Source organism: Synchiropus splendidus, chromosome 7 (assembly GCF_027744825.2).
Source record: "Synchiropus splendidus isolate RoL2022-P1 chromosome 7, RoL_Sspl_1.0, whole genome shotgun sequence".
In the NCBI taxonomy this organism is placed as follows: domain Eukaryota; kingdom Metazoa; phylum Chordata; class Actinopteri; order Syngnathiformes; family Callionymidae; genus Synchiropus; species Synchiropus splendidus.
In genome coordinates, this window is record NC_071340.1 from 26,582,649 (window position 1) to 26,602,717 (window position 20,069).

The 20,069-nt window shown below is 43.1% G+C and overlaps 2 protein-coding genes across 2 annotated transcripts in view; one reads left to right on the forward strand and one right to left on the reverse strand.

Annotated features, from left to right (window-relative positions):
- Nucleotides 1-14,031, reverse strand: part of LOC128763044 (multiple epidermal growth factor-like domains protein 9) — a 30,069-nt gene extending 16,038 nt beyond the window's left edge. Inside the window, exons 1-2 of the mRNA XM_053871770.1 lie at nucleotides 13,409-14,031; nucleotides 8,185-8,389 (exon numbers count right to left, since the gene is read on the reverse strand). Of these exons, the coding sequence (XP_053727745.1) occupies nucleotides 8,185-8,389; nucleotides 13,409-13,901 (698 nt within the window). The 5' untranslated portion in view covers nucleotides 13,902-14,031. The remainder of the gene's footprint in view (nucleotides 1-8,184; nucleotides 8,390-13,408) is intronic.
- A 783-nt stretch (nucleotides 14,032-14,814) lies between these two features.
- On the forward strand, nucleotides 14,815-19,790 carry LOC128762904 (serine/threonine-protein phosphatase 6 catalytic subunit-like). The gene is made up of 7 exons (XM_053871469.1): nucleotides 14,815-14,931; nucleotides 16,632-16,727; nucleotides 16,817-16,882; nucleotides 16,963-17,104; nucleotides 17,178-17,257; nucleotides 17,971-18,180; nucleotides 18,740-19,790. Exons 1-7 carry the CDS (start codon nucleotides 14,857-14,859, stop codon nucleotides 18,986-18,988), a joined length of 918 nt encoding a protein of 305 aa, XP_053727444.1. The 5' UTR covers nucleotides 14,815-14,856; the 3' UTR covers nucleotides 18,989-19,790.
- Nucleotides 19,791-20,069: the final 279 nt, after the last annotated feature.

The following is a 20,069-nucleotide window of genomic DNA, read 5'->3' on the forward strand; positions in this document are numbered from 1 at the left end:
ACATAACGATAATAGCCTGGCATACATTGTTAGGTCTGTGGTGCGAAGAGCTCTTCCTCCAAGCCAGAAATTTCCAGTGATCATTTGCACCAATAAAAAGAAGAAGCGGAAAACACAAGACGCAGCATGGAAGTGGACAGGCTATTGTGGTTTTCCCAATGGAAATAAAACCCCAACAACAATATTATAACTAGTGAGGTGAACCTTGACGACATCATGGCTCCAGTCCAAGAATGCCACTCCACCAACAGGGACACGATGCAGGGCCCGTCTCCTTGAATCCCTTGGTCTCAGCTACCAGTAATCTGAGAGTTAATTGTGCCATTTTGGCTGTTAGGAAGGGCAGTGGAAGGAGGGGGGGTGTTATTGTTTTGGTGTGACTCGTCTGTAACTCCATCACTCTGCCTCAGATATGCATGTTAAATAGGTCAGTATTACATGGGTGACAAAGCTTAACCCCATTCTGCTGCAGCGGTTGTGCTGGATCAGACAGCCGTCAACCGTGGAAGAGCCAGTGGGAAGAAATGTAAATGTCTCTGCTGCTTTCACAGCCAGACTCTGTTGGGCAACTCTGTATCAACACCGCTTGAAAGTTTAATGCAAGAACAGACACGTGGAAGAATTTCGTCAAACTGGAAGTGCTCCTGACTCCTGGTGAACCCATGAAAACAAGCCGACAGGAAAGCACACATTCTACACGACAAAACGAGCAGCGACTCATGCACGTGGCGGACAAATACCACACCAGCGGATGACGTGCGTGATGACTGTCGACTGAGATCTGAGTCAAAACGGGTGTTCCAAAATGATCCAACCAAAACGTCGTTTACATGATTCTGCACTCAAAATGTTCCAGCAGGATTGAATATTCCATGACTGCGAACTTTACAAACAACTGCCTTCCAACTCCAAAGTAAAGTTCCACTACCAAGTCCAGGCTGCCCTCAGCTTGCTAGCATGATTCAAATATTTCCATCTATTGAAGACGGAATTTGAAGGACAGAGAAATGAAACAATTCTCCCAAGTTTCCCGTAGAAGCAAGTGTAAATAGATGCAAGTGTTAAATAGATAAAGCTATTGTCTCCATCTACAAACGTCAGCAGCCATGGGTCCTTGCCAGAGTAGCCCTCGCTAGAGAGACACACCGCTGCTCCTCAGCTACAGCAGCCTCTCAGTACCACAAGTCTAGAACAGTGTTCTCACTCCGTAGATCCTCATGGACCCACTGCTCACTGCCCTCTGGACTGGTTTCGGAAGCTATGTAAATGAAACTGGTTAAGTGAAGATGCACTTGAAGCGATGATGCAGAGTGACACATAGTGCAGAGGCGGACACATCTGCACCCCCACAATCAATATTTCATTACCGACGCTGGTGCTTTTCCGCTCAGCACTGTAGAAAAATAAATGCCTCAGAGACAAAGAGTTGACCCACATTGGGACACACTCAAGTGCCTTTGTCAAATATCGCTCTGACCCGACTGGAAATTGGGTAAAAGTGTCGGCCCATTTGTCATCACATGACGTGTGGGGTGGCTGTGGGGAGGACACCAGGCTCAGGGCCGTCGTGATGTGGAAATCTCATTAGGACTGTCGAGAACATGGCATAAAGACGCAATTACACATGTCAGTCTGCTTTGAAAAGCTGCTAACCCCACAGGAATTTCATTAGTCGGGCTTTACGCTAAGCTTTTTGCACAATTGGTTTAGCCACATTTTTCTGCCGCATGAGAGATTTATCCAGCATGAACATTTTTGATCTACCCGTTTGGGGTTTGAACTCCGAATGGCGGTGGAATCGGAATTTAATCCATGTGACACTGCGGGCAGATCAACAGACAAAATCAGGTTGAAGACGGTCAAAAATAGCTTTTCCGAGTGGAACCTGATGAAGCCTCACCTTGGCGGAGGCTGTGGGATGATGATGTCAGGGCATTTTGGAGTAAAAAATAAGCCAATCCAGGGCGTTCTGTTAGCCACTCCCACTCCAGAATTGATCGTATGGTAATAATAAAAAAAGAACTAGGGACAGGATCGTACCCACCTGACCTATGTGTGCTACCTGTTGATGCAAGCAGAATCACAGGCTAAACTGCTAATGTGAAATATTGGTGGAAATTACGCTGTGTTCCATTTATCTCAGAAGTGGGAAGTGTGAACTGGGCAGGACCACACAGCCAAGCTCAGGAAACAAGATAATGACATTTGCACACCTGCCTTGTTCGGACAGAAGCAGCTTCTTTGCAACGAAGAAACCGCCCGATGAAGAGGAAACACAGAAGTGCAGAATATGTTTGTTTCTTTCAGCATACTTCATTAATTCAAAACATCGACTTCCTGTATAAGTCCAGGGAAGCCATCTTGGATTGCGTACTTGGGGTGGTGAGGATTCTACATATCAACTGATGTCACCTGGGAATTTCTCTCTTCTGAGCACAAATGGAACACACCCTCATATCTTTATCCTTTCCTGTGTTCTGTACTTGTTTGTTTTCTTTGAACCCACTCTGCAATTGCATATTAACTCCATAAGTCCACACATTGCCAGCGTAAGCACCCAATGGTTCGAGCGGCTCAAGGTGACCTATGATGACAACATGTCTATACTTGAATAACGCTTGAAACAGGCAGTCTTCAACAAACTTACACTTAAACAAAAAACATTTTACATCTGAGTACTTTATTCTCAGCTGTCGGTTACAGTAGACAAATCATCATGCCGGGCTTAACCTTCCAACTCAGGGATGATTTATTGACATTCCAGGTCAGTAAGAATGGAGCAAATGTCAGTGAAATGTAGTATTAATGTGTGACCAATCACTGAATCCAATGTTATTGTTGTCAACCATATTTGTAGGCAGAAACTCTGACATGCTACAGTAGAAGCAGAGATGATGGCAGCTGAAACCTTCAGAGGATGGTTTGACTGCAGCACAAATCAACTCAGCAGCAGAGAAGAGCTGTCACTCCTGGTAAGAAGAGCAACAAACAAACATGCACCACAACAGGTGAACTCCTGCCATGTGCTACCAGTGAGAAACCATTGAATCAACTACAGACCAGGCCTAAGCAAAGTACAGGTCCTTTCAGCCAGACTTTCTCGCCACTGCTGTGAGACAGAGCTGTGAGGGGACAACAGCAATGTGCATGTGGGCATTTCTGTTGGTACCACCACCAAAGACTGGAATACACTTAGCAGGTTTTGGACTGGGTTTGTCCTGGGTAGAAATTCACATGGTTCACAGTCCTGGATCAACTTCATAATGTTTTTTTTTCTAAATCAAAATTTTAAATATATTGAAAAACGACAGAAACCATACCAGCCCTACCAAAAATACATTTTGATTGATTTTTTTTTCACTGTGATTTTGCCTTTTTACATAGAATAACATACAAACAACACATAATACATAATGCACAATAATAAGTATCATGCAAGATTAATTACTTGACTTTTATAATTAATTAATTGACTTTTTAATATTATTGAGTTTTCAAGTTTTGATCAAAAACATAAAACAGCCCTCATCAACTTCAGTTGTCTCCTAACTTCTATCCAGTGAAGATAGTATTGATGACGTTGAATTGACAAGAGGAAGGAGCCAGCCAGGAGCCACAGGCCAGTCACTCAGGTGGGTGCTGGTTGCTCAGAACGGTGATGCAATACCAATTATCTTGATCTGTCCTCAGTGAAAAGTTTGCGGCCGATGTTAGTCTTTCTTTTACCTTCCCTCCCACTACTTTAAATTCCTCCGTGCGAGGTCACTCGTCTATATTTGGTAACAAGTTGCAGCCCAATTTAGGGAGACGCTTGTGATCGCTCCGTGAGAGATAGACACGGCACCAATGTGCAAACAGATGATTTCACAGCAGTTACATCATCTGCACTCAGAGCCAGCTTCATCTGCGCATCTTTACTTTTGTGCACAAAAATAGAACTCACTCTGTTTACCTTCCTGGTATTGGCGTGTTTGTGCCTCAGACCGATGGCGGTTCACACACTCAGAATATGACTGTATGACTGCAGTTACGGAAGCCAGTAGACCTGTGGATGGATGTTGTCGTGGATCTGTACAACACTCGTGTGCGTCACTGCATCACCCTTACATCTGTCCCAACATGAATCGGCTTCCCAGTGAAGAAATAACGCTCCAGGTTTGAGTCCAGACTCCAAGTAGCAGCATGTCAGCGGCAGCTGAAGTCTCAACATGTCAGCAGGTTATATCACCAACCGTCTGCGGTCGTGGAACCTCTTGCATGCATTTTAACACTAACGCTCTATCCAGTCCTGTCCCTTATAATAACTTCAATCCACTCAAGTACGACATCAACCGAGTCTAACCACTGTGTCGAGCGTTCACTCGTCATGATTAGATTATTGCACTTCACACCACTCTGTTCAATCGCATCATTTTTAAAGGGGAAAAGTATGTTGCCTAATTGTGCTGTGTGTGTGATGGATTGTGATGGCGTTGCATGTAGACCCAGCGAATAGGATGGTTTATGCATGATGAAGCATTATATGAATGAAACACAGAGTTGCAAGTTAACATATACTGTATTACCTCAAACAATTCATTGTAACATTCATATGTGTATGTAACAAATTGGCCTGTAATTGTCAATAATGCAAATAAAAGATGTGAGTATTGATGATTCCAGTTCAGAACATTGTCCATTTGTTTCATGAGTCAGACTCCCTGTGTAAACGTGGCCCAAGATTGGAACCTTATGGAGCGCCTCCCCATGTCATAACCCTTAGCCCAAGCCTTCTTTTTAACATGTACGACAGTCTGGTATTGGACAGCGTCAGGAAATGCCACAGGACGGGAAGCATTTCATTCAACTAAAGGTCAGCATGCTACGAAGAAGGGTGACGGTCAGTGCAGCAGTAGGTTTTTGACTCACACACAAGTCCTTCATCTAAAATTGAGAGATTGTAATAACAGATGCTGCTAAAACATAGTAACTGACTGCATAGAAGCCAGATTGAAATTTCACTGGAGCCACTGTGAGTAAGTTCCACACAAGTGTATTCTAACTGAAATTCTCCAGTCACTAGAAAACAAAAAAGTAGTGTAAATGCAGTTGCTATAGGGTGAATGTGTGTGTTGATCTTTCAGGGTGATTTTGTTTGGTTTGGAAGAAAGTAGTTCCAATAAGGCTTGACTGAGTAGACAGAAATAAAGCCGCGGGAAAATGCTCAGACATGTCATACGTGCAGTTTCTGAGGAAAGAGTTAAGACAGTAAAACCTTTAATGCCTCACTAAAGTCCAAACCCTCTCTCTCTTCCGTACTTAACTCTGCCATGAAGTCGTCCATTACTTAATGAGAGGTACCTCCATCGCATGCTGGGGCAGGAAAGCTGGCTAATCTGTCCATCTCATAGCGATTAAGGCTTGGCCGGGTGGGTGCGGGGGCTTCGGCTAGGCTAGCGGTGCTAGCACTGGCCTGGCTCAGACTGTCTGAGAAGGACTATATCAGGAGGGTTAATGAGTGAATGCCCAGCGCTGCGTCCCCCCACCTCCCTGCACCTTCACCTACTTTTCATTACAACACAGGGCTTGAGGATTCTCAGGTAACACACTAACCAAACACACCCTTTGTTCCCATCCAGTGATTGAGCTTACGTAAGACAGCGCTCTGACGTAACCCGACAACATGACAACACAGAATCTACGAAGGAGCACTCTTGTTCTAAAGGAGCAGAAATCACAGGAGCTATTTTTACTGCCCTCTGAGCCTTCACGAACGGCTTCTTATCTAAGTCGGGCTTCTTGTGACCAGTGCAGAGGCAGCATGTTCTCTGAGTGAGCAGAGAGTGAGGGCTAAATTTGTGTCACATTGGGACACTTTGTTCAGAGAAACCACCCTTTAAAATGCCCAGCTAAAGAGCATCGGGTCTTCAATTCTCAAAGTTTCAACGATAAATAACTTTAATTTCTGAATACTGGATAATAAAGAATATTGATCTGTCATGACCTGACACCCTCAGGCTGTGGCACAGTATCATTTCACACAGTAATGGATTACCTCAACAGACAGCTGAGCGACCATCCCATGCCAATACTAACAGCCACATTTTTCAAAATTGAAGGCCTTATAGGTTGTAAGAAAAAAAATACTTGGACAGGCTTTTAGCTAGAGGGGTATCTAAACTCAGAAACATGAGAAATAGGACGCCTGTTTTTTCAGCAGGACGCCCAAAATTTACGATCATTTGTGCCTGTATAATGACGTAATGTTAACTGTTTACATGGTAATTTCACTGGCTTACAACGGCTTTGCCATGGCGGGCGCCATATTTGTTTTCAGCCAACATCTCGCGGCTATCCACATCTCGCGAGTGGCAACGCTCACAAGTTGTTGGATGTCAGTTGAAGCTCTTGAACGAGCAGGTTTCTAGCTAGAGAGATGTCTGATTCTGCTGCCGTGACATCTCTCTTCCCACCAGAGTTTTCATGAAAGCGATCGTGGCGCACTGCCATTTTTCAAGGTGGTAGATCACAAATAACGCATCGTGGAAGTGGACATGATTATGGTGGTTGGGAGTTTTGTGCTGGAAAAGTCCCCAAAGAATAATCATAACTAAATGACGTGTGTGTGTTACTCGTGGAACTAAAGTTGTAGATAGGAGAGAGATTTATTTCTCATGATTCGAACGTAAAGACTCTTTTTTTTTATTGCCACCAATCAGACGCCCTGTCTCAACACCAATATATCGTATCACCACGGCCACAGTGGGATATGTATTGTGTCACACATATTATAAGCTGAGGGTGAAGATTTTTTTTGGTTCCATTTTAGGCAATGTTAATGGACACACATACACGCAAGTAGCACATTCTCTCAACACGAGTCCAAGCCATGCACATGGGGTGGAGGGTGGGGCTTTAGTTCGGGTAACCCCAGCACCCACCGCCAGCAACATCAACTGACAGCAATGAACTTAGCCTGGTGATGCTGCAGCCCTGTGACCAATGAAAATAGACAGGTACGATAGTTAAAAATAGAAAAGGGAAACTGCTCGAAATAGTCTTTGTGTAGAAAAACAGGTCAAATGTCTAAGAAAGACAGTCAGGCTGGCTCTGTGTGGAGCAGCGGCCGGTGAGAGGCTGAGACAATCAAGAAGACGAACGGAGGTCTGGTGACCAGCAGGTAAACTGAGCTGCAGCAGAGGGAAGACATGTCCAACTGAAATGCGAGCACTTCCTTATGAAAGCCTTTTCCCATTGGTACGTGGATGTCAAAGCAAACATGGTAAAAATGTGTGATTCCTGGGCACAATGAAGAGTGAAGAATTTTTAGCCAGCAGTACTTTAAACTTTGGAATTTCCAAAATATATTCTAAATACACAAAACATTAAAAAGACATTTAAATGTATAGCCTATGGAAGATAAATCTTGGGATATATTCATACATTATGCCAATGAAATACCCTAATGTATATGTAAACAAGATTAAACATGAACTAGAAATGACAAAAATGACAAAAAGATGGATGCTTAGTGCAGAATTCATTGGTTTGTTTAGATGGGATCTTTCAATTTTACAATGTAGGAAATCAGCAGCAAAAACAGCTTTTGAAGAAGGTATTTATGACACCAATTCCCTGCAGCACATTTCAAACCTGTGCGCTCAGCAGCAAATCATCGACAACAATCCTTCTGTGATTAACCCTTCCATCGCTTTAATCCATATTGTAATGCTCAACTCAATAAGTTCAACTAAGTGTTTTGTCACCTTAAACCCTTGCTCATAAAGGTATTGCCACCAAAAAACATTGGGTCTCTCCTATAAAGAATGAAGCTGGGCGCAGGCGTTTAGGGCTCGGGGTGTCCTGGAAACGCCTTGTACTGAAAATGGGATGCCCTAATTTTCCCCCCCAAATGTGTCCACTGTAACTTTGTTGAATGTCACGTTCCTTTGTGGATCAAATCTAGCGTCAAATTCTGTGACGCAGTGTAGACTTTCCATTCCTAAGAGTAAAGGGGCACCCTCTGAAATCCTAGCTAAAAGCCTGGTTGGGAGCCAAGCCAAGAACTGCATACTGCGTATTTTGTTTGGCTAAATAACTTGTTCAAGTAAAAAGTAAAGTGGACTATAACCGACAGGATTAAGGCTAAGGACAGTGAAGGCACAGTCAGTCAGGGGGTCTGGAACAGACGACTGAGGGTCTCACCTGTCACAGAGTGGACTGACCGCACCGAAGGAGTCGCAGGCGCAGGGCAGGCAGCCACTGGTGCCGTTGGTGAAGTGTCCCTCCTCGCACTCCTCACACTGCAGGCCGGTGTAGCCAGACAAGCACAAGCACTGACCAGTAGTCTGGTCACATTCCTCTGGATCCTCGATTCCCTCAGCGCCAGTGGAACAGTTGCACCGGCTCTCTGGAACACAACAGGAAAGAATGTTTGACCATCACATGCACTTGCCTTGTCAAAGGTTCTGGAGACCCGATAACCATCTGCTCCTGGCATTACAGATGCATATAGAGGTCGGCAGACCAAAGTTTACTGACATTTGTGGCAAGAAACCCCAAATGTTTTTGCTCCATTTTAACTCAGCCTAGACATTCAAACAAAATTCCTTCAAATAACGTGGTTCAATTCAGGAGACGTTGTCTAGCGTGCAGTGGTACATCTTTGTCAGGGTTTGCCGTGGCAGGTCAGCCTCTTCCACCGAATCGTCGTCACCCTTCCTACTCACACCTATCGACTTCATGTCCTCCTTTTTCACACCCTTGAACTTTAATAACTCTCTTCTTCTTTGACCTGGTACCACCATTTCTAGCGTTCTTTATCCATCATGGCCGCCGTCTCTCCTCTCCACGTGCCTGTGAATGTCCATGTTTAGCAATGCGAGCGGCGATCATGCTACAATTCAGCGATGGTATCAGATCAGATTCATATTCTTGAAAAAAAAAATGATTTGTGTTTTGTTTGTACAATTATTGCCATATTTATGCCATCTTGCACTTTTATTTATGCTGTTAAAAGTACGTTTGCTGTTACGGAACGTTTTAATAAAGGCAAAGCAGTTGTGCAGAACTGTTATTCTGTGTCAGTATTGAGATGGTACTTCATGATACATACATTTGAACTGACCAATCCTCAAGGCTGCAGCCTTGGTATCAGATGGGATAAGGGGGAGCTTGTGCCATCCCGCCTGCAATTTCCTGAATGTTTTTGGACGTTCCCGAAAGCTCTTATGAATAAGTTGCTGCAGCTACCTACCTGTAAGGGAGTGTGATGAGCTTTGACCAGGAACAGGGAGACAGCAGGGGTTGTCGGTTGTAAAGTCTTAAATGATCTACAACAGTTTCCAAACCTTCGTGACACTGACTCACCGAGTGAACCACTACGTTTTCCTTGCTACATTCTTTGACTTAATGACCCTGGCACACCATCACAAATAAACGGCACAAAATTGCGCCGTTGATACCATAACATTTGTGGCGCACAAGTTACAGAAAATAGCTATGGACTCGACATCAAGACAATTGAGATGAAAATTATATTTATTCAATAAAGGTGACTAACAAAACAATAGATAACTATAATCAGAAGGCAGTTTTTAAAGCCGTTTTTAAATCACTTGCTGTCACAATATAACAGACTGTTAAATAATCTTGAATGTAGCAATTGAGCAGCCACACTACCATTACACTCCTGTGTAACTGCCACACTTCTATCTGGGTATTAGCTCGACAACCAGGGAAGAAGATAATAACCGGCGTGAGCTCATGAATTATGTCTCTATAACAGTGTTAGGACGAGCAGATCATATTGTGCATCCATTCACACATCCTTTCAAATAAAGCTGCTGCAATTATAGCTTCACCACTTGAATAGAACAGAACAGGTTCATTCACAGCACGTCTTTGTTTCGTCAGTCCCTGAGGACGCTGCTCTTCAAGTCCAGTCGCAGAACCACAACATGCAGGACAATAAAATCAGTGCGACTTTAAATCTGATGATTATAATTTGATTTTATTGTGGTGATTTCATCTGCTACCGCAGCCGAAATAATAAACTAGGTCACCTGACAAATGAACCGGAGGAGATGATGACAGACAGGGTTGACCCCGCTGGGCGCTCATGGGCCATGAATTATTCACGTCGCTCAGGTTATGTACACTGACTCCACAGCTCTCAGATCAGGGAGCCTGTGCAGTCATTTCCACCCCAAAACCTCAGTGTTCTGCCAAATTAAGAGGTTCTTATCCCAGTTAAACTGCTTTTATTGTGCTGCATTTCCACTGTTGTTTATGTAACGGTGCTGTTATGCAAGTCCAGTTCACCCACAGTGGGAAACCGCCACATAACCTGCTCTTAACGACAAACAAGTTCACAAAACAAAACTTGTCTGCAACTGTAAGACAGGTCAACAAGCTTGCACCTGGGCCACGCCCACCTATAACCGACGCCTCCGTCGCAGTAACAGTCCAGAAATCAGAACAATGACGACAGCTGGGAAGCTAACAAAAGAGCCAAGTTAAAGCTGTAGCTGTTAGCGCTCCAAAAGCTAGCAGGTGTGTATCAGTTACACACGCTTCCACCACAGCTACCAGAAAACAGTTTTCCTCACATCAGGAAAAGCTGATGTTAAACATACGTTCCTTTATTGTAAAGAAAAAATGTACAGAAAATGAACTGCGATACTGAAGGAACAAGAAAACAACATGCTTATTATGTTATATCTTCATAGCTACTTTATTGTTCTTCATTTTCCTTTCTACAATTAACTGTTTTATGGACAGCTCTCCTTCTACAGTTTACTTTCTTCTCATGGTCAAGCTTTTATTTGGGTGAAATCAAATCCATTTTCAAACAGTATTATGTTACCTTAGTCATATTTACATAAGTGCAGTCAATTTATTTACTGTTTTTTACAAGGTTTTAGCATCATCAGTCAGTTCCGGTTGTGTAACACAGATAAATGTTCACATACAAAAAATAAAGCAGGAAATACAGAACTAAATAGATTTGCATAAGAATGTTTTCCAGCTCAATCCTGCACCAGAAAGAGAAACACTGTTTGAAACAGACTCTCCAATGGGGTCTGTTTAAAGGAAACGCTCAGCATTATTGTAATCTTCTCGCATAAGCTGCGTACTAAACGGCAGCATTTGACAAAATACACAGATACTAGTTCAGGCAGTCTCTGTAGATACTCCGATTCATTCGAGCATGGAACACTGATGAAAATATTGCGCAAAAGCTTAAGGCATGTGATTACTTTTTCATGTTTCAAGTCTTATTCCGCCTCGTAGGGCTTACGCTCATTTCAAAGCGTACAAGGGTTATTGTTTGATCTGTTAAATGTTGCGCTTATTTATTTTACTTCAAAACAATTGAGCTGAGATTAGTTCTATCCGTACACTTTAAATAAGGAGAGCATCAGTAATGTCAGATTGGAGGCTAATGAATCTCATGCTGGTGGAGAGCCGTTCATTTACCGAGTAAATAGTGCCACATTTACATTGTGTAAGGACCATCAGTGGGACCAATCGTGCGTTTAGCATACATTTGTCAACACAATCTGGTTTGAATGATTGAAGTGACACTTCAAGAACGTGTTCATTGAACAAACAGGAGACTAGGTGGCGTGTGCAGAACCATCCACCGCCACGACAGCCTCCTCTTGGGGGTCATGTGGTCACACAGTGCTGTGGAATGGTGTCAGCCAACATGGTCGTGTTGATCACTCAAGTTCAGTCTGCCTCAATGAGAGGTGCATGAAGTCACATTCACTGCAAATCTCCAGACAAGGTGAGAAAAGTGTCTCCATGAGGCGCTGTCTTCCAGGAAACATCCTCTGTCACATTGAACAATGACTGTGGAGACGTAACTCCGACTGAGCCAAAATAATCCCACGAGCCAGATGAGTCAAACAGGGCAAGCTGACTCCGACCGCTGGAGCAAGACCTAAGCTGAGATACTTTAAGATGACGATTCTTCATTGAGCAGAATTGTATCAATATTTTTGCTGGAACATCACAATACTTAATGTGTGAAATTGTCTTAATTTTTAAGGAGTCTATATCAATATGTAACAGTTAGATACTTGGATATGCTGCTGCAGTTGTGATGGTTATTATTAACAAATATTGCAATATGTTGCTGAACTCACAGTATCGCAATATATTGCAATTTATCGTATCACCACTCCTGTATTGGGATATGTATTGTATCAATACACTGCCCTACTAACCATGAGGAACCAGAACCTTTAACCAATGAGGGAAGCAAGTCCAAGACTGAGACCCAACTGAATCCAAAACGACCAGTTTGTTTCATTTGACTAGTGCAGACGCGAATAAAATACGCCAAGAAAAATGTTTTTATATTTTCAGGGTATGAGTATAAAATAGATGTGGAAACATTTACAGAATGACACAGATAAATAAATAATACACTCAGTGTCAGCATAAAATACTCTTGATTAATTAAGAAATAAATAATGGTTTCTTTTGCAGTAAAAAATAATGCGTGTAGAGTGTATATGACCAATAAACTGTATGGTTTGGTCTCGGTCTTGGTCTCAGTCTTGCCCCACTCACTAATCTTGGTCTCGCCTCAGTCTCGGGGTGTTCTCCACCCGCAAAACAAAAATTACCCAAAATCAGCCGCAGTCAAACAAAGAGAGGTTTACAACTGACTATTTCTAACAACAACAAAAAAAATTGGCAAACAAATCTTTTCTTTATTTTTGTGTAACACTATTCCCGATAGAACAAAAATATACATAGATACAGTATATGGGCCCAAGCTCTGTCTACTGAATGTGGCTGTATCCATAGATGAAGTGGAAAACCTTTGATTTGACTGAGAACCATTTTGATGTGCTTCTTCCACCTCCACATGGATGTAAGAGGTGTGAGGGAAGAGGGGGGCTTCACTGTCACTGCTCATTCATGCCTGCACTGGCGGCCTGCCTTCCTGGCCATTTTGTTTGAAAGGCCACGATCTTCCATCCTCCACGCGGAAGGAAAAGAACATCCAAATGAGGCTCCCCTTTGAATTTGCCGTTCACATGAAAGCCAGCATGGCCCAACACAAAAGGATGAGTGAGGGGGCCTGGTGTGGAGGACCTGAACAACAACAGGATCAGCCTCTCTCATCATCAACAGCAGCAGCAGCAGCAGCAGCAGCAGCTTCACCCCTCCTCTCCAGCCGACACCGATAGATAATAACAGGCCGACACTATCTAATATAGGCCACACGGTTAAAGGAGCAATCCCAGCATATGGATGCGTTTTATTGAGCGACAATTTCTGGGTGCAGGCTGCGGTCTTTTGTTGCATCCTCTCTGCGTCAGATCGCTTGCTTCCTCTCCACTGCCACATTAGGTTTCCCTTCAAAGCATCGTTTAAGAACGAGGGAAGGGGCGAGCGTGTTACTCACCTTGATTAGTCTCCATCGATGTGAAAGGAGAGCCGGGGCTGTCTGCTGCCCAGGCATCATTGGCGGATCTCTGGGAGACCATAGAAACCAGGCTCTGCAGGCTTTTGTCCGGAGTAAACAAGGATGCCTGTCCGTCGGTGGATCTCCTGCGGTGGCTGCTCGACCTGAGCGAGTCCAGTGTGGCTGGGCTTGTAGACGCGGTGGAAGGCGCCGCCGTCGGGGGCCGGAAGGTTGTTGCCGGTTGATGGACGTGGCTCGGGGTGGTCGCGAGGCCGGCAGACACCCCGCCACGAGCCGGTGCTAGTTCCGGAACCAAGCTTTTCCGAGGCGTTGCGGCGAGGTCCCCGGTTTCAGGGGCTGAGCCGAGCTTCCTGGACAGAGGCGAAGCATCGTAGTGGCTAGCGCCAGGTGCAGCGTGACAAAACCCGATATATACATAGGAAATAAATATGCACCCCGCAGATATGTACATAATTAAGGACGTAAAGCTCATGTTCAGTTTCAGCTCTCCATGTATACGCCTCAGAAACGGTCTCTGTCAGACCCTTCCCTGAATGGACGCGTCTTCCACCATTGATGTCCCCCGGTGACTGTTGATGCTCTGAACCACAGGCGACGCTCCGCCCACGCAACCAAGGATGACTGCCCGCTCATTTGATTGACGTTCTCGGCGACCAATGAGATTCGAGGATGATTTCCCCCAGCGTGCGCACAGTGTATGAATGAAGAAATTATTCTATTATACTTTGTGATATTATATTTAGTTCGTTCGAGTAACCATTTTGTCGTCAGTCCATTGTACTGAAGAGGTTAAGGCATGCAAAAACAAACTAACAAATAAACTCGAAATATCAATCCTACTTTGTTATAGGTTTGATTCGATCATTTTGATGTTAATAATGTAACGATTACTTCTCACTTTCTGGGATTCTCGGTCATTAAATATATTTAGCTTGGTTTTGTCGGAGAAATATATATATATTTTTTACATTTTAAGCGCACTAGCCCGATGTTTCACGATGATGGTAGAACGGTGACGCGAGGCGGCGGGTTTGAGTTATTACAATTGTAATCAATCAACTGTTTTTGCTTATTTCGGATAAATGGATGCATCCACATATCCGATATTTTATTGCCACTTTTTGATGACATACAACTCAGTGTTTTGGCAGGCAAAATGACCAAATTGTCATGGATATTACACTACAATGGGCGCGATGTTTCCCCCTTTTGTCTCGGACGCTGCTGCAGAAGCCTTTGCATAACAAGGTTGATCAAGCATGACCTTATATGATCGATCGCCCCTTTATTTATCATGTTGACGTTTCGCTCAATAAAGGTGAGCGGGAGGATCAAAGTTTTGCAGCACCTTCAACAGGCTGCGGGTGGCAGTAGAGAGTCAGTGACGGCGATACAGGAAGTCGCGCACGCGCAGATAACTGTTCACAATGGCGCCTCTTGATTTGGATAAATATGCGGAGATTGCGATGCAATGTAAATACCTTCCGGAAAATGACCTCAAGGTAAAGCACGTTGTTTCCGTCTGGACGTTCTAGAAACTGTCAACAACCTGCCGTTGAGTGTCGTCGTGTGATTTGCTGGTAATGTCAGCGTTATTAGCTGACTTTAGCTTCAGCTAACCTCAACGATGAGTTCAGCGCAGAATTGGTCGGATGCCGTCAGTTCATTGTGATATCATGGCGTCTGTCTGTGGACTCGAGCTTTGTGTGACCGCTCGTTACACCGCTTATATTCGTTTAACTTCCCGTGAAGGGCGTCTTCCTGGTGCAATGGGTGTCTGCTGCTCAGGTCAGGTGTCCATCACTGGTTTGTATCATCATCGGTCTGTCAATTTCCTGGTCGATTCTCTGATGTCATCTGAAGTGGATACCATTGCTTTTATTTCGCTAGTTATATCTGTAGAACACTTACGTTGACATGTCTGGTCTCACTTCACTTCGCCAGCAATACTGACATGTTGGATATTGAGGTCGTGGGTTCGAATCCCAGATAGGTGTCCAGGAATATGTCTGCTTGTGGATTGAAGCGTCTTCGGAATGACATGTAATTATGATCTAATAGCGGTAGTGGCTCCCAGTGAACCCAAACCGTATGATTCATGGGTTCGAGTGTGTTTTGGATCAAAGCCGAAAGGTTTTGGGCGGGTGGTCGTAAGGGTGTGTAGAAATGTTAATGTCAGCACGAGATCTTTCTATTTCATAAAACTTTTTTTTTTAATATATTAAAGTGAAACTAAGCACGTGGATACTCCTTTAAAATATATATGTGAGATGGCAGTCTCTAAAATGTATCTAAGGACTACACACTTGCAAAATATTGATGAACATCAATATAGACATAGTGTGTCATTTAAGAGTAAAAATATATATAAAAGACAAGAAAAACACATCTGGGAAATGATGACAGTAAATATGAGAGCAGAAAATTGGGCTGCACAAAACCTATGAAAATAAAAGCTGTGTTCCTTAATCATAACTTGTCTGGCTCTGAAACTTAAAGAGCAAAATGTAATTTTCTGTTTTTATAAAATATTACATTGTTGTTGATTAAAAAAAATCAATTCAAAAGAATCTTTGTGTGATGTCATCATTAGTCATTTAGAGCTGATCTGGTCCCTCCACACTCTCAAAATGGCCTAAAGTAACAGGATCAAAGCGTGTAATCAAATCCCAGTTCCAGATTATGTCTCATGACAGTAATTTGAAATGGGCAGTATTTCTTCTAAACCGAGTTCCGTCACAGAGTCTCAGATATATACGCTAAATATGGTATCCACTTACTCCTTATGGAGAGTTTCTTCTGTTAAAATCCATTTGAAAATGTGATATTCAAAGTATTATCTAGTAGCACGTGATAAGTGAAAGTGTTTTATGTTATGTTCATTGTAGGACTTCATTATTGCTGACCGCCATGTGTTTCATAAAGATCTGACTAAAACTCGAACAGGCACTGCTGAATCATCACCCGAGGTTGTTCACAAAGTCTCCTAATCAGATCCAGATTACAATAGCATGGACTCATGTGGCTTGTTGCTTCAGGTGCGAAAGGATGCATGAGGTCCAAGGTTAAACCATGAACTAGTTACAAACCTCTTGATTTTCATTCTTTGGATTTGCTCCTCGCATCGTGTCGTTGTTGTTTACAAATGCGCTTTATAATCATAGCATTTATGTTCACGTGTGTCCTGGTCGTATTTTCCCAGAGGTTATGCGACTATGTGTGCGACCTTCTGCTGGAAGAGTCCAACGTTCAGCCAGTGTCTACACCTGTAACAGTCTGTGGCGACATTCATGGCCAGGTACTGTTCTATGTCCTATGTTAACATGTACCTGGGACGTCTCCAAAAGCTTCCATGTCATTTGAACTTACTTGACTCTTTCTCTCCAGTTTTACGATCTTTGTGAGCTCTTCCGAACAGGAGGCCAAGTTCCAGACACAAACTACATATTCATGGTTTGTAAAGCTCATGTTTCTTTAGTCATCGCTCAGTGTTTTATCACCAGACTGAGTAACGAATCGCCTTTGGCCTGCAGGGCGACTTTGTCGACCGGGGCTACTATAGTTTAGAGACCTTCACCTACCTGCTGGTGTTGAAAGCCAAGTGGCCTGACCGAATCACCCTTCTTCGGGGGAATCATGAGAGTCGGCAAATCACACAAGTCTACGGCTTTTATGGTGAGATCCATGAAGAGTGGCCTATCATGGACTGCAAAGAATAACTTCAGTCGGAACTTTTCTTTTCTTGCAGACGAGTGCCAGACCAAATACGGAAATGCAAATGCCTGGCGGTACTGCACCAAGGTGTTCGACATGCTAACAGTTGCTGCTGTAAGTGATATCACCTGTTGCTAGTGAACATTTTTTGACAGACGCAAGATCATCTTTAATCAAATGTAAATTTTGTGATTTCATATTAAAAAAGAGGAAGTGTAATGACACCATACCAGTATATGCTTAAAATATGTGATTATGTATATTATTTCATCTTATTTAAAGACTATAAATAATGGAAGATCTTTTTAAGTGGTGACTATCTTGGCAAATGAGCTCTGGGTAAAGCTTGTAATATGCTTACAAAAAGGCACTTCATCACAAGGTATTTTCTTCCAATAGCTATTTCTCGCCATTTATTTATTTTGAGAGACAAAAATATGTTTCAATGACTTATTACTCATTTAGAGAATCTAATTCGGAAAGTAAGTAAAAATAAAGTAAACTTAAAAATACTTGTCACATAGCTAGTACAACTTACCAGTGAATGCTGAATGTTACTTCTTCTCTCAACGCCAACACTTTACTGCTGTTGTACTATTTTTGTTAATGGAATATACATGTCAGATCTGTGTACTTAAAGCTTGATGTGTCATTGTTCTTTTCTTAAGTGCTAACAAGATATACTGTATATACACTAGGAACACTGACACTTCCAAGACACTTTAAATGTTGGTATTAACGTAGTTAATTTTCACTAAAGTTTGCAAAATGGCCGCCCACTCAAAAGATTCTGTTTTCACGGGAAAATGACTTGTCGGTTTCATCAGCTGATGGACGAGCAGGTCCTGTGTGTACACGGAGGCCTCTCCCCCGACATCAAAACTTTAGATCAGATTCGGACCATCGAGCGGAACCAAGAGATTCCCCACAAAGGAGCCTTCTGCGATCTGGTGTGGTCAGACCCGGAGGATGTCGACACCTGGGCCATCAGCCCCAGAGGAGCCGGATGGCTCTTCGGGGCAAAGGTCACGAATGAGGTGAAAGTCATGTGATTCCACTCTCTAGCCGAAAGATTAGTGATCAGTACCTTGTTTCAGAATTGGTTCTCCATTTGGAGATTGACTCATCTGTTAGTGAGAAAAGTGAAGTGAACAACTAGAGTTTAATTCATAAACATGTTTGTCTGAAAATGTTCAAATGATTTCATTGTGTGTGTAGGTGTGGGCATGTTTTGCCCTACCACCTTCTTGTGAGGACATTTTGCAGGTGAGGACAGGCCAAAATGTCCTCACCAGGTTTAAGGGGTCATAAAAACTTGTTTATTATAATTGGGCTTAAGTTAAGTTCAGAGTCCTGTTTGAGGTTAGCCGTTTGTTTTAGATGATTAAGTTAAGGATGAGAGGCTGGGGAAAGGGTTATGGCAATGAGTGCTCCCCACAAAGATAGAAGTACAAACATGTTTGTGTGTGTTATTTATTTTTGATAAGGATGACTAGTGTGACTTCAGTCTGTATTCTGACTGAATAATGAAGACAGATTTTTGTTTTTTGCTTTGCCTTTATCGATGAATACTTGACCATGCTCTCAATCCCGCAGTTCGTCCATATCAACAACCTGAAGCTCATCTGCCGGGCTCACCAACTCGTCCACGAGGGGTTCAAGTTCATGTTCGACGAGAAGCTGGTCACGGTGTGGTCCGCCCCTAACTACTGCTATCGCTGCGGCAACATTGCCTCCATAATGGTCTTCAAGGACGCCAACACGCGAGAGCCCAAGCTCTTCCGAGCGGTCCCTGACTCAGAGAGGGTCATCCCCCCCAGGACCACCACACCGTATTTCCTGTAATAGGACGTAACGTTGACAGCTTTTTAAGAGATTTATGGTTTGTATATTTCAATGCATTCTGGTGCCATTCTGCTGTTCCTGCTGTGCCCATGTAATGCAGTTCATTACTGGAAGACGGACTGAGCTGTAGGCAGCGGGCTGTATATTTATTTGTCAGTAAATGTGGTTGTAAACTGCATATGAAAGGTTTGAATCCAACTTTTGTTCTGAGCCTCATTCATCCAATGAGGCACCAACTAGTCGTCATACTTTCTATTAGTGGCATCAGTCTGTTAGCTATTTCTGCTCCAAATGGCCATGAACCAGCTTTTATATTCTGTTTAGTGGTGTGGTTTCTTTCTACCAACAGTAGAATATTTGCTGGCAATGGTGTATCTATTAAAAGTATTGAGGCTTGTATAATAAACTTGCCCACCCTTTGAAAAAAGAATGTTTAATATGTGTGTATAACTCACGATTTAAAGTTATTTACGCTCAAGTAATTTTTTGTTTGTCATATGACCTTCATCCGCTCGTGTCTCTGTCTTGCTCTCTTTGTCTTCCGGCTCCACTTGCCTCCCTTCCTTTTCTTTAGCCTTTGGTTCATAACCGCTGAAAAACATTGATGAATGATTCAAATGAACCCACAAGTCTGTTGACCCTTTGTATATTGTCTGAATGTTCTACTTCATTTTATTTTCTTATGCTAATGTATTAAGATATGTGTGGAAATGTCAATAGTACTGCAAATGAAAAGAAGCATTTTAAAGAGTTAAGCACTCTGTGTTGCTGTGATCTTCTAAATAAAACAGTTGAAAAGTAACGTGTGGTTGTGGGCTTGGTCCCAACGTGCTCTGCAGATCATGGCCATGGCCTTAAGCCAGTCACGTGACTTTATTTACTACAGCGGCTAAATGGGGAGAAAACAGCCCAGCGTTTCCCAGAAAAGTAACATTCTTAACTGAGTGGCATGTGAGTCTAGTAAAGAAAAAACAAAAGTATTTTCAATTTCACTGCGGTTCCCCTTTTCAGCCACTAGAGGCGCACATCGCAGTATGCGGGGCTCCGCCCACCTCAAACACTGTCCAATCACAGGAGACGT